Source organism: Thunnus thynnus, chromosome 21, assembly GCF_963924715.1.
Source record: "Thunnus thynnus chromosome 21, fThuThy2.1, whole genome shotgun sequence".
Lineage (NCBI taxonomy): Eukaryota > Metazoa > Chordata > Actinopteri > Scombriformes > Scombridae > Thunnus > Thunnus thynnus.
Window position 1 is genome coordinate 9,860,344 of NC_089537.1, and position 15,094 is coordinate 9,875,437.

Here is a 15,094-nt window from a genome sequence, read left to right on the forward strand (position 1 = left end):
CAGCTGGAGATGGCCCCACAACAGGAAACGCATGCTTGAATCTGTCTGTCCTCCAGGCTTCAATAGAAACAATGTGACCATATCTTTATGCCTTAGTCCTTAGTGGGACAATAATTCTTCAAATCAAAATGAATTAAGTATTGAGATACTGACATGGGAAAAAAAGAGACAGCATCTACCCACATTAGCATCAGCTTAGAGAACAAGTAGAGAACATATGTTTGTTGAACCAAAACTGTTGTCTTTATGTGTGATTTGTTGAATTTTGCCTCGGTCCCTGCCTGACCTGCTCAAACAGACTGACACTAGAGGCCTCTGAGCTGGACAAAGACCAAAATCATTTCCCAGGCTGCCGCACATAACTAAGAGCATGTCTACAGATAGTCTAGATCACATTTGAACTAGGGTACAAAATTAGCACCAGCCACCAGCCAAATGCTGGTAAAATATGCAAGTGGCTGGTAGATTTGTTTCGCTCACCAGCCAAAAAGACAATGGTAACCTATATATCCACTTGGCCGGTGGACAAAAAAGGTAATTTTGCACCCTTTCAACAAGCCATTTTTGACTATTTCAACAAGCAAGAGATAACAAACACTGTTATCTTGAATTTTGTTCACATTACAGTACAATACGCCTGTTAACTGTTGGTTTCCATAATGCATTTCTCACAACAGATGCTTTCATGTACAGAGGCCCACAGTACTTGGTTCAAATGACATCACCAGTGGAGTCTATTTATTGCCAGAGTATTCCTGGCCAGGAGTTAAGGAACGCTTTACAGTTGAGGCTCACATAGTTGGTATTATTTACATGGTTGAGAGGGCTGAGGTTGAGGTGGGGGAAGGGCACTGTACATGTGAATCCTGAAGAGATAGAATGTGCGTATCATGGACATTGATCATCTGACGTTCTCCTCTTTCAGATGTGATTTCGATGACACGGCGCAGTATCGCGTCTCTGCTATGAACTCCAAGGGAGAGCTGTCTGCATTTGCCTCCGTCGTCGTGAAGAGTAGGTTTCACCAAGTCTCGACGCCACACCACAAACCCAGTGCTCACATACAAATCCCCCACAAGCTCTCCCAACTGTTTTCTCATGACCACATGTTCATTTAAAGTCACAAAACAAAGCCTGTTATGTTGAGATTATCTTCTTCAGCTCACCAGTGTGTCAAGTGTCCAAATGCCTTTAAAGGTTTCAGAGATAGATACAGTTATTACAGACTATTTTATGGCATAACGTCACTGTCTTTTGTTTGTGTGCAATGCTCCTGTAAAGTTGTATGTAATGTCTCATTTGATTTTTATATTTTGTCAGTATAATGCTGCATATATAGTTTGTCATTATTCTATTATATATAATATTTTATGCTTTATTAATATGTATTTATAGCAAATGCTGCTATTCTTCACAGGGTTCAAAGGGGAAATTGATGAGTCCCTGCCAGCCCCTCGACGTAAGTGTGAATTTATTATATGCTTGCATTTATTTTTCATTATATCCTGCATTGTGTATTTAAAGCTGCATTAATCAGATGGCTGACAAACACCCTACTCGTGTTAAAATTGTTATGGCTAACTTGTTAGCAAACAGTTGCTTGTGTATCCAGCGGACACAGAGCATTGTTTAATTTAGTTTTTTTTCTGGTCATCCTCTGAATGTTCAACATTTCTTCTTTTTTTTTACCATGATTTGGTCTCCACCAAACTGCTAACTTTGTCGCTAAACAGCTAACCGCTAACTTTGTCTGCTGGCTAGGTACTGTACCATATGGGGTTAGCTGAGCTTGTTTGCTTGAGACAGCTACTGTATCTGCTTCTGCTGGAAATTTGGTGTTGAGACTGAACCAATAACATTACATGCACCATAAAGTTTAAAACAATTAGCTAAAAGATGCTTAAAAGAATAGAGCTGCAGAGTTTTAATGTAAAAATAATTCTCAGTGGGTTTGTCACTTACATTACATGCAGTCATTTGATTCAGTGGCAAAATAAAAATACTGATTGATGCAGCTTTAATTTTATCATCATGTATGTATTTATTTGTCAAAATTAATTCTACATCATTAACATTATCTATGCTGTGTTGTGCATTGACCTGGGGCGGGGTGGGGGCTGGGAAGACAGTGGGTGCTTCTGCGCTGACGACTTTTTTGTTTCCTTGATGCTGCGGCGGCAATGCAGGGGACGTTATTGAAGGTAACAGGGTCGCAGAGATCTGGTTTGAGAGAGTTTTGGTGTATCCACTGACTATGTGTCCGTGCATGATCACTCTTGTCTGTTCAGAAATGTAGAATTCACAGTTTTTCTCCTGGTTACTCTGGAAAAATCTCTAGATTTTTCAGCATTGTTAGGTTGAATACCAGCACTCTGTGTGCATAAACAATGTTGTATTAGTATACAACCTTGCAAAGGTATGTTGTCATGTAGTTTAGGAAGTTTACAAGGACTGTGCCAGATTTTTATGATCAACTGAGACATTTTTGAGATGAAAATGTTCTCAAAATGCATTTGTGTTATATGAGAATAGATACATTACCACTTGATAGTGTCTAACATAATTAATAGTGCTTTGGAAGTAGTACAAGTAGCACATTTTTACAAAGTATTTTTTAATTTCATTTCAGAGATTATTATATAATCCCGGCTATATGTTGATATTTCATATGTGTACATGATTAACAACACAATAAAGATCCTAATCACACTTTCACATCAAATTTAAACTAATTAAGCAGTTGAAATCAATGAATCTTGTTTTGTTTATCTTACTTCAACTGGGTTTTCATGTGTCTGTTGTGCTTCACTGTTGTGCATGATATCAAGTTGTCAGCACTGTAAAGTACTTTCAGTGTCACTCTTTTGGTTTGTTTCTGTTCCTGTTGTTCATCTTCACATGTGATACATCTGATCCACCTCCTCTGTCTGACTGCAAAGTTTTGATCTAGCATACTGTTCATGTTTCTTTTCTGGGTTTTTCTGTGGATATGAGTATTGATTGTGATCATGCTATGTCTCCATTTTTTCCAGTCCAGTGTGTCATTTTCCCACTCGATATGTCGTCGTCCCACTTGTCTGAATTTGCAAAATTAACTGCTGTGCGATTGCAAACTGACTCTGCTATCTCATGTTTTGTCTGTAGACGGCCCAGTGTCTGAGTATGGCATCACCTTCAAGACTCACATTGTTGATACGTTCGGCGTATCATTTGGAAGAGAGGGTGAGACCATGAGTCTTGGATGCACGGTCATCATCTACCCTCACCTGCACCGCTACCAGCCAGAGGTCCAGTGGTACAGAGACCGTAAGTAGATTGTTTGTCTCTTGTCTCAAACAGGAAGATCAGTGTGGGGTCTTTTGCTTTTGGACTTAATTCAGTTGAAAGGCAAACTGTTTTTGTCTGTCTCTGCTGCACCGTACTGTATATTTAACTGAGACAATGGGGATGTCATATATATATATAATATTGTTTGGGATAATTTCAGCTCTAAAAAGTATGTACTTCATGAAATCTGCAAAGTTATTATGTCTAAATTAAGATTTTATGGTTGCATATTTTCTTTTTATAAAAAAGGATTATATTAATGATTACCACTACTACCTTCTTTCTTTTTCCAGATGTTCTGCTAACTGAATCTAAATGGAGCCACATGCACTGGAGTGGAGACCGAGCCACACTGACGCTCACACACCTGAACAAAGAGGACGAGGGGCTCTACACCCTGCGTGTCACCACCAAGTCTGGATATGAAACCTACTCCGCCTACGTCTTTGTCAGAGGTGGGTTCACCTTCCCTAAAAGTTCTGTTGTCATTACAAAGTCCTGCAATATGTAATTTGAGTGGTTAAAGTTTTTACATTTTATTAACACAATATTTAATTCAGATTTATTTCTCTTTTTTGTATAATTTAGCTTTCATAAATTAGGAGCAACTCACTATAAATATGCCTCAACTCAACTTATATATGTTAACATATCTAAGACGACTACCTGCAGACATTTTCGCTGCAACTCTAGTCAGCGCAAGCTAAATTTGGCCTTGATTCCTCCAGCTTTGTTTTTGTTAAGTATGCCAAAGGTCAAAGACACAGCAGCGTGTCCTCTGGCACCTGATGACAATGCTACATTTAATAGTCAAGTGTTTAGTAGTCAAAGTTTTTGAATATGAGTGAGAGGTTTTAAATAGGGTATCTCTAATAGAGACGCTGTCGAGTGACAACTCCCCGGCATCCGTTTGAATACCATGGAAAAAATGGTCAGTGAAGCTTATCTTTGATACCTTGAGAGACAATCTGACCTTTCCAGCCTCGGCTTCTCCAGATGAACCACGTTGAGTATGAACATGCGAGAAAATAGACCCTGTTGTTCCACTGCTACAACTCAGGGACGCCCAGTAGAGAAGACGCCAGGTACAGCCAGCGTCTCCATAACAAAACGCTATATGAGCCGGGCTGAAGCCGGGCTATTCTCAGAGAGCTCAGCTATGGAATGGCTGGCTGTGAATACAGAAGATATATCTGCTTCAAGGAGAAACAATAGGCTGCCCAGTGTCCTTCCTGATCTTTCTAGCTATCTTTATGAGCCAACAAACTCTGCGATTCAACTTAAAAAAAAAAACAAGGTATAATTTAGTTAATAAGTTTGAATGTAAGTGAGATACTGCCTTTATGGTTGTAAATATAGGCTTCATATATGCACATCCTGTTTATATCCATTACTTTAGTGGAGCCTTTGCTAGGTGCCTTCGCTTTATCCACAGACTGAGCTATGTTTCTTTAAGGGTCACCTCTCTTATCCCCTTTCACTCTGGGGAGGGCTACTGCTAATTCTGTCCTCACGCCGCCGATTGCTGCGGGCTTGTGTTTGACTTGAGGTACCAGCGACATTCCTGGCATCGAGCCCTGCAGCTACACAGTTCACCAAGGGGCACAGCTCGCTTTAAAACAACCAGCTAGAATCAAACTGTTTTAGGTAAAACTTAGGTAAATAAATATGAAAAAAACCCCAATGGAGCACAGTTTATCTGTGTGTAAGACAGACAGAACAGAGTAAGTATATTGACCAAACTGATGGTTTCTTTACTGTATGTGTTAGATTCTGATGCTGAGGTGGAAGGAGCTCCAGGTGCCCCTCTGGACGTGTGCTGTCTGGATGCCAACAAGGATTACATTATTGTTAGCTGGAAGCAGCCAGCTGTGGATGGCGGAGAGTCCATCCTGGGTTACTTTGTGGACAGGTCAGTCATCATGTTACTGCCTGTTACTCCTTCTAAACATTTGAAATATGTATCTCAGCAGAGGTCATCTTGATAGAACCTGTCCAAGAGTGGAGGGAGTAGGAGAATCACAGATTTATAGTTATAGTCTGTGACATTTTGCTTTTCTCTCCTAAGTTTTTTACAGAAGTAATTTAATCTATATGCCCACTTCATAAAGAATTGATATTTGCTAGATTTTCCTGCAAGAAAAATGTTTTTGTCATTTGTTAAAAAAGCATAAACATAAACTGGATAAAGGAAAAAGGAAAGATGAAGGAAAAGTGATTGTCAAAAATCAAGTGGTATGAAAAAACAGCTTTACTTCAATTCAATTCAATTCAATTCAATTTCATAGAGCAGGTCTAGACCGTACTCAAGCCTCTGCCCCATTTGGCTGCACTTCTTACACATATTATTGCCCCACAGTGGCAATTATTTTAAAATAAATCAATAAAAACCTAACTATATTGTAATATGTGTACAGATGTGAGGTTGGAACCAACCACTGGTGCCAGTGCAATGACACTCCAATCAAGTTTGCCCGTTTCCCGGTCACTGGCTTGGTTGAAGGTCGTTCTTACATCTTCCGTGTGCGTGCGGTCAACAAGAGTGGCATGAGCCATCCGTCCCGCGTGTCTGAGCCGGTGGCTGCCATGGACCCTGCCGACCGCGCCCGCATGAGAGGTACCACACCCTGAGCTTTACCCTATGCCTCGCCACAAACACCTTACCAAACTCCTGTCCATATTTAAAAAGCTTAATGAACTGAAGTAAAGTAGTAGAACAGTAGTATTAAAAGTGGATTAACATGAGGGTTAAGGTACTGTATTTGTTGACAACAGCTCCATAAAACAGTGATGAAATTGTTGTTTCTTTACAGTTTTATTTAGTCTGTTTAATTGTTCAGTAATGCTATTTTACATACATATTTTTCCTCTTACTGAATAGGTTTGGTTGGTGTTTTTGACATTAAAATGGATCAAATAGAAATAGTGAATATTGGAACAAAATATAGAAATGTTAATACTTACAGATAATAAAAAGAATACCACTGATCATCATTTCCTTGCTGTCAGGTACTTCTGCTCCCTGGACCGGACAAATCATTGTGACAGAGGAGGAGCCTGCAGGTAGGAACTCCCAGAAACCCAGAAGCCCATTTTACTGTTGCTCAGCTGCTGTGTTAAGGTACTTAATCCTTAATCTTTCCACCATCAGAGGGCATTGTTCCCGGAAGACCTCGTGAGCTGCAGGTTACAGAGGCAACCAAGAACTATGTGGTGCTGAGCTGGAAACCACCTGGAGAGAAAGGCCTTGAGGGTGTCATGTACTACGTGGAAAAGGTAAATTTCATCTCCTTCACATCATATTTTTACATGTTACCTATTAAAGGAAAAATCCACCCTAAAACATCTTTTGTTGCAGTTGAATTTGTAACACGTCGTTTTGGTTTGGATGACTATTTGACCCTTTTTTTCTTTGTTTTTGTCAGTGTGTGTCTGGCTCAGACAGCTGGCAGAGGGTGAACACAGAGATCCCAGTCAGATCTCCTCGCTTTGCATTGTTTGATCTCGCCGAGGGAAAATCCTACAACTTCCGTGTCCGCTGCTGCAACTCCGCTGGCGTCGGCGAGCCCTCTGACCCAACTGAGGCCACTACAGTTGGTGACAAGCTTGGTCAGAAAACACACATACACACACACACACAATCACACACATACTGTGCAGCAATATTACAGTTAATGACCCAAAAAATGTAAAATGTTCTGGTCCACAGATATCCCCTCTGCCCCAAGCAAAGTTGTTCCAACAAGAAACACAGACACATCAGTCGTTGTGTCTTGGGAAGCGTCCCATGACGCTAAAGAGTTGGTGGGATATTACATTGAGGCCAGTCTTGTGGGCAGCAATGTCTGGGAGCCGTGCAACAACAAACCTGTAAATGCTACCAGGTAGAATTACCCTTCATTTTATTTACTGAGGATTATATTGACCCAAATACTGTCATATGTTAAAATTCTGCCCCCTTCTTGTAGGTTTATCTGCCACGGTCTGATGACAGAAGAGACGTACGTGTTGAGGGTGAGGGCCGTGAACGCCGCAGGGCTCAGCCAGTTCTCTGAAGAGTCTGAGCCTGTGAAGGTGAAGGCTGCAATTGGTGAGTAAAACGGAGGGTTCATGTCTGAATACAAAGAGTTTATGTAGAAGTTAGAGGATGCTCAGAATCATAGTTCATCCTGTTGTTTAAAGTCAGATTTATGGCTTAAAGTGAAAAATCGCCGTGAAGAAATCTCTTTATTTTAAAAACAGCTGTTGGTGTTGTAGCGGCATTTCTGAGTCCATTTTGTTGTATATTTGTTAAACTTCCATGGATTAACACAGATAATATTATGTTGAGATATGCTGTATATTATATTTTGCAGAAATATTTAAGTTTTCCGTTGTGTTAAAAGTGATATCAGTCTAAAATAACAGCAACAATTTTACAGTAAGTTTTAATAATCATCATTCAGATGCAGCAGATATCACTTTCTTCACTGTAGCATTTTCAGTAGATCGTGCAGAATGCAATGCAGGCAGAACAAAATTATTATTTTAATGAATGGACAGCTTTTCCAAATAATGACACACCCATTTTACTGTAACTTACGCCTGAAGTATAAATGGGTGAGGCAGTTTTTAATTAAAAACATGAAATTTAAACACAAAATGACTTGTGGAATGCACTGAACAGCACTATTCAGTGCTATTTAGTACTGGCCCTCAGGGTGGGATTTTCTTGGCTTAGTTTTTTTTAAATGTTATACAGGAATTGCCATTTTTCCTGATATGTTAACATTATGTTATGGATTACGTCTGTTCTCTTGAGACATGTCTTCAGCTCTTTATATCACCAGCATCTGCACTCCCACACTTTCTCCACCATGGTTCCACTCCGTCACCCTGTCACATTATTCTACACTGTTGTGTGCTCCACCTACCCACCACCCTGTCCAGCCACACCTATCCCCCCCCCCCCCACTCCTTCCCTCTCCTCCTCCCTGCACAGCCTATCAGGGTCAGGACTTGTAGACTTCCTCTAATTTGGGTCAGTGCGATCCAATTCAGTGGTCGTTACAAACCAGCCCAGTATCACACACCACCACCACAACCACAACCACCACCTCTCATTTCCCTCACCTATCCTGGGCACGAGACGTGTCGGCAACCCCATATGGTGCTAAAGGTACCACCACACAGACCTCTCCCACCCCACCGGTACCCTTAAACTGCACTGAGTCTCTCAACTTCTGTCTTGGCAACTAACCTCGCAGTAGTATCGTTCTGTTTGAAATGACTACACTATCCAAGGAGGGTTACACTCATTCACTACACTCATTTAGTCCTTAATAATCTTATCATTTTTTGAAATCTGAGTTACACACAGACTAAGGACACATAATGCACATACTAGGGCTGAAATCCGTATCATGATATTGATTGGAGAATTTTATGCAATATTGATTTATATAATTATATTGGAAATGTATACAAAAAAAAACACAAAAAAGCCAATGTAACATTTAAAGGAACAGTATGACAATTTGAGAAATATGCTTTGTTGCCCAGAATTAGATGAGAAGATTAAATGAAGTTACAGCTAGCAGCTGGTTAGCTTAGCTTAGCATAAATACTGCAAACAGCCCAAAGGTTAAAAAATATATATCTACCAGTGCATCTAAAGCTCACTAATCAACACATTATATCTTTTTTGTTTAATTCATACAAAAACCTAAGTCTAAAAATGACAAATTTGTGGTTAATCAGGGAGTTATGTACGAGACTATTTCGTGGCCAGGTGCAGTAACTTCCTGCAGTCTTGTTGTCACCGTTAGATTGACAGGCTTCCAGTTACGCTATGCTATGCTAAACTATGATAATAGCTCCTAGCTGTATGCTTTCTATTTACCAAACAGATATAAGAGTGGTATCAATCTTCCCCTATAACAATGGCAAGAAAGCGAATAAGCGTATTCCCCAAAATGTCAAGCTGTTCATGCAGTGAATTGTAGTTTACTGTTATCATTACATTAGAAAACACTTTTCAAAGACGTAAAGAAAAGTACAACTAATTTAGTTCAGACTAACATGTACTATACAGACAGACCAATACTGCTGCTATCATTTGTCAGAAATGCTCTTTATGATCTTATCTGTTCTTGTTCCCTAAAACCACTCTGCATTATTACTAACTCACAGCTTTGTGCTGAGCAGCATGCTCTCCTTATGAAACACACTTAGTAAAAATGCCAATCTATTTTTTCTACAGTCACATATTAGCAGGAAACACATTAACTTCTATTATGTTGAATTACAAAGAACAGAATATTTTGATAAATGTCTCGGACATCCATGCTGAGCACATTTCTACATTATTGTTACATTTATAATGAACTTTATTTCACATACCATATTTTGTACAGCAGCTAAAGCTCAAAAGGCTTTATATTAAGACGAAACAGAAAAAACTGAACACAAAAACTGAATTTTATGATATGATATGAATTAGATCACAAGGTAATGATATTAACACATCAATTATTTAATCTTTTGAGTTGAAATCTTAGAGGTAATGAAATCTGTTGGCATCATTACTAAAGCACGCTTGGTGCAAAGCCTGCACACCCACACTCACTCACTGGATGTTCTCTGTCACACGCCTGCATGCTTTCATAATCCCAAATGATGCCTGCTCGCCTCCTCACATGGATGTCACTTGTTGGTCATCTTGTCTTCATTTTTCACACCCAGTCAGATGAAGACATTTTACTGAATTTTAAAGGCTGATGAACTGAATATTTGTTTCTGTCTTTCTGTTTCTGCTTGTCTTCTCTTTGCGATTGAGATCAGAGACTTGTGAATGTATGTTTTGCCTGTTTTAAAAAGCCTCTTTTGCTTTTCTCTGCTAACTCCTGTAGGGGGCGGCATCCCTCATGGTGTGTTGCCGGAGATGGGGCCGGGGGGTAACGTGGGCCAACTAACTGAGCACAGGCCACGCTGGACGGGCAAGCATGAAACTGTCCAGTCCCCCCCTGACACAATGCAAAAGCGCAAAGCTCAGGCTGACACTGAAGCCAGGCAGGGGGCCAGGGCTACTAGCTCGGGCCTCGCAGACCCCACGGAGAGTAAAAACAAAGGGGGGAAGAGAGGCGGTGTGTCCTGGGCCCCTAACCTGGCAAAAGACCTGTCTGTGTCAGGCTCAGTTTCTGACTCACTTACTGACATAGTCACAGCTGCACACTTAGACCCCGTCAGTGCTGAGGTTCAGGATCAGGCTGTAAAGACAGCCGGTGAGCCTGAGGCCACGCAGGCACGTAAGTTCTCAGTAGATGCTTCTGCTAATCGGAAGACAGCGAGGCCCAGGAGAGAGTCGGCAGGTGAGCACCGGTGTGAGATGAAAACCTTTTTGTCAAGTCCAAAAAAAACCCCCCTCCACAAAATAAAACACTATTTCCCACCATCACTTAGGATCCATGATTTCATCTGAGAAGAAAGTATTGGTAACACTTTCTTTTACAGGTTCCTTAATTTAATGCTATTTTTGGAAAAGAGTCATTTACGGGTATTTCACAGTTAATTTTAGGTAATTTTACAGAAAGGGTGGTGCAATTTGGTAAAAATTATATGAAGAACAGAACTGAAAAAGTTAAGTGAGTTTAGTTGGTAAGTGTCCACTCATTGTGTTTGGGTTCATATGTAGTTGTTAATTTGCAAAAAAATGCGGAAAAATAGAAAATTGCAGAAAATACTCAGTTTTCAGTGTGTAGTTTTGTGTGTTAAAACAATATATTAGCATATTAGGTTGTTTCTAAAAAACAATTTTGGTAACACTTTATTTTACTTTTTTTTTTTTTTTTTTCAAAAATGTCCTGAAGCTGTGTAACTGTTAATTCTTATGATATTTCTTTGAAAGGGTTATGTATTTTGATAGTATATAGGAAATGCACTCATTATATAGTTTTTAAGAAATAATTTAATATGCTAATATATCATTCAAAATATATTTTCTGTCAGTTAAAGCACTGTTAAGATGATCAGTTATTGTTATTATCCGGTTTATTAAAAATCTAATTTATTACAAATTTTTGCAAATTAATAACTACATATGAACTCAATATAATGAATGGCTACTTACCAACCAAACCACCATAACACTCCCCCCCCCCCCCATTTTTCCCCCCATTTTTCTTAATATAAATAATATAATTTGTACCAAATAGCACCACCCTTTCTGTAAAATGTCCTAAAAATGAACCATTAAATGCCTGCGAATTACATTTAAAAAAAATCAGGAAAGTAGTATAAAATGAAGCAAAATAAAGTCTTAACAAAGTATTCTACCCCGATGTTGTCATGTAATGAAAGAAGGATTTCCTTTGATATATCAGTTCTACAAGGTTCAACTTTCACATTCACGGGCTTTTGACTTCAAACATTCAATAAACAGTAGGTGAATTGCTCTACTGGCATTCTTCTTGTAAAGGTAAGTCACTGTAACACACTTCCTAATTTAGATTTAACTCAACACAGTCACGCTTAGATGTTTCACTGGCCTCTACTTTCACACAACCTCCTCACTCGAGGCCTGGTATCAGTCACCTGGCACCTCAGGACCTGCCATCACTCGGAGTACCAAACAGCATATTAACACACAAACACAAGTATGTCATGGCAGGAGTCAGCTAATCACACACTGTGCTTGAGAAGTGGGTCATCCAACAAACACAAGAGCAGGACACTTTGTGACCTGAGACCTTTTTAGTAGCAGACTGTGTGCTTCTCCAGATGTCGCCCTCTTGGACACAGCTTCCCACCCCGAAATAGGGGAGGGTATCAAGTTCACGTGACTATTTGTGTTTGACGGCCTGATTTATTATTGCCATGTTACATGATCCTACATAAAAGCCCTTTGATTCCAAGTCTCAGAAATCACAGTGTCCTTCTTTGTTAGAATATTTTTACCACAAATACAATATGATGTATAACTGTTTTGCAGCTTTCTAATTAATGCTATAAGGGAACTGAATCGACATTTTAGGAGACACACTTGTTCGCTTTTTTGACAAGAGTGAGATCTAACTCTTGGCAAGAATGCAAATAAATGCTTTTCCCAAAACCTCTAACTGTTCCTTTAAACAAAACAATAATACAAAAACTTTATATGAAAGGTTAAAGGTGCAATTCTGTTACAGCAGACATTCACTTGCTTAACACACATACACAATCCAGTGGTGACAGGTTTTCAGTAATGGCGTACTGAAGCTCGACAGCATCTACAAAGCTACAGTAAATTTATGAAATACAATTTTATAGCAATTTCATATAACGAGGATTATGGGAATAATGGAAAGTATCACGTCATTACTTCAGAGCTTCAGTTTCCCATTACATCACAGTTTCCCTGCTGAGGCACTATGGTGTTAATTTGAGTTTTCTGTCATCTCAGCCTCCCCTACTCCACCCTATGGCATCAGTGTCCTGGAGTGTGTGCGCGACGCCATGGTGCTGGCCTGGAAACAGCCGACCTTCATCGGCGGCGCTGACATCACCGGATACTTTGTGGATTATCGTGAGGTCATCGATGGAGTGCCGGGAAAGTGGCACGAGGCCAACATCAAGTCTGTCAGTGAGAGGGCCTATAGGGTGAGTTGACATGAGATACCCTCCTTGACACACATGTAGGCGTCCATTGATTGTTTCGTCACTGAGCTGTTGTCTCCAGGTAACTGATCTGAAGGAGAACAAGAAGTATCAGTTCCAGGTGCGAGCAGCCAACATGGCGGGTGTCGGCATCCCGTCGCTGCCCAGTGACACCTTCCTGTGTGAGGAGTGGACCATTGCCGTACCAGGTGCAGTTAGACCACCGACTGAGAGCTCGTTTTCATGAACAGAAAGCCCTTTGTGAAACACATGTTGAAATATTTTAACATACAAAGTACTTTAATTTAATACTGATGTGACAGTTACAGTCAGAGGTGGGATGAAGTCATTATAAGTCTCAAGTCTTGGCTATGAAGTCCTGCCTGAAGTACCAAGTCAAGCTCAAGTCCTGACTTTTGAGTTTCAAGCCCTTAACGTACCTTTTCCTCCTGCTTGTGCAACGTGATTGGCTCCTATCAAAATTGTTGAAAGTACATCCATCACTGCACACTTTTATAATGAAGTCTAGACATTGATAGTAAACTCAAATCCCAGTTCCAAGTTTTTTATTGGGGTTTTTTTTTTTTATTCCTGACTAGAGTCTGTCTCAATTTGAAACCTCTGGTTACAAAGACATCGGGTGAATTTTAAGCAGTGGTGGAAGAAGTATTTAGATCCTTGACTTAAGTAAAAGTACCAATACAGCAAAAATACTCCATTACAAGTAAAAGTCCTGCATGAAAAATCCTACTTCAATAAAAGTACATAAGTATTATGAGCTTGATGTAGATAAGTATGGCAGTTTTGTAGTGGTTTGGTCCCTCTGACTGATATATTATTACATATGACATCATTAGATTATTAATACTGAAGCATCAGTGTTAGAGCAGCATGTTACTGTTGTAGCTGCTGGAGGTGGAGCTAGTTTCAACTACTTTATATACAGTTAGCTATTTTAGTCCAGTGGTTCCCAACCTAGGGGTCGGGCCCCTTCAAACGGTCACCAGATAAATCTGAGGGGTCATGAGATGATTAATGGGAGAGGAAAGAAGAAAAAACAAAGTTCTGATACACAAATGTGTTTTCAGTTTTTGAACTTTTTCTCTGATTTTTGATTTTTGGTGAAATATTGGAACATTTGAACATTTATTGAAATGAAACCATTTGAGAAGTTTAGAGGGAAAAATCACTATTTGGTGGAGCCGTTAACAACTCATAAACATCTGAAATGTGACCCCGACCACACACTGCTTTTTGTAAGACGTCAAAAGCCAAAAAGGTTTGAAACCACTGGTTTCATCTTTAACAATGTGTTATATTTTTAAAGCTTGTTATATTATCCATTGTGTCAAATCTTCATCTGAAAAATAACTAAAGCTGTCAAATAAATGTAGTGGAGTAGAAAGTACAATATTTTCCTCTGAAATGTAGTGAAGTGGAAGTATAGTAAAGGACAAGTACCTCAAAATTGTACTTAAGTAAATATACTTAGTTACTGCAACTGTGAGACATTTACTCTTTGGACCACAGGACCTCCTTATGATCTCGAGATTAGAGAGGTGCGAAGTGACTCTCTGGTGTTGCTATGGAGAGCACCCGTGTACCAGGGCCGTGATCCAGTCAACGGGTTCTACATTGACATCAAGGAAGCGGACGCACCAGAGGAGGCGTGGAGAGGCGTCAACACCAAGGCTACCGAGAAGACATTCTTCAAGGTTGCCATCATCCAAACACATTATTAAAATGTGGTGACGGCTGGTTTGTAATGTTGATTTTCTTTCATCTTGCAGATTAAGAATCTAAAAGAGGCAGAGACGTATGTGTTCCGTGTGCGTGCTCAGAATAAAGCTGGCGTTGGAAAAACCTCAGAGGTCACAGACCCCGTCCATGCTGTGACCAAACCAGGTAGGAGAACGTCTGAAGAGCTGATGAAGATAATGATGATGCAAATGAATGCTGTAACACCACTTTTTTCTGGTTTCAGGCACCACAGAGATCGTTGTGGATGTTGATGATGACGGTGTCATCTCCCTGAACTTTGAATGCTCTGACTTGAACGCCGACTCCAAATTTGTGTGGTCCAAGAATTACGAGGAAATCACAGATTCAACCCGCATGACTATGGAGACCAAGGGAAACATGTGAGATTATATTT

The 15,094-nt window shown here is 39.9% G+C and overlaps 1 protein-coding gene across 9 annotated transcripts in view; it reads left to right on the forward strand.

Moving 5' to 3' along the window:
• Window positions 1-15,094, forward strand: part of myom1b (myomesin 1b) — a 32,040-nt gene that overhangs the window by 5,849 nt on the left and 11,097 nt on the right. For 5 of the 9 annotated variants that reach the window (XM_067577831.1, XM_067577834.1, XM_067577839.1 and 2 more), the window contains 18 exons: window positions 926-1,014; window positions 1,418-1,459; window positions 2,187-2,201; window positions 3,145-3,306; window positions 3,621-3,782; window positions 5,098-5,239; window positions 5,745-5,944; window positions 6,337-6,390; window positions 6,479-6,603; window positions 6,753-6,936; window positions 7,037-7,211; window positions 7,296-7,417; window positions 10,218-10,235; window positions 12,746-12,942; window positions 13,022-13,148; window positions 14,470-14,654; window positions 14,730-14,844; window positions 14,924-15,080. In XM_067577831.1, the coding sequence (XP_067433932.1) occupies window positions 926-1,014; window positions 1,418-1,459; window positions 2,187-2,201; window positions 3,145-3,306; window positions 3,621-3,782; window positions 5,098-5,239; window positions 5,745-5,944; window positions 6,337-6,390; window positions 6,479-6,603; window positions 6,753-6,936; window positions 7,037-7,211; window positions 7,296-7,417; window positions 10,218-10,235; window positions 12,746-12,942; window positions 13,022-13,148; window positions 14,470-14,654; window positions 14,730-14,844; window positions 14,924-15,080 (2,271 nt within the window). The remainder of the gene's footprint in view (window positions 1-925; window positions 1,015-1,417; window positions 1,460-2,186; window positions 2,202-3,144; window positions 3,307-3,620; window positions 3,783-5,097; window positions 5,240-5,744; window positions 5,945-6,336; window positions 6,391-6,478; window positions 6,604-6,752; window positions 6,937-7,036; window positions 7,212-7,295; window positions 7,418-10,217; window positions 10,236-12,745; window positions 12,943-13,021; window positions 13,149-14,469; window positions 14,655-14,729; window positions 14,845-14,923; window positions 15,081-15,094) is intronic. The other 4 variants (XM_067577833.1, XM_067577838.1, XM_067577832.1 and 1 more) reach the window with 2 other exon arrangements.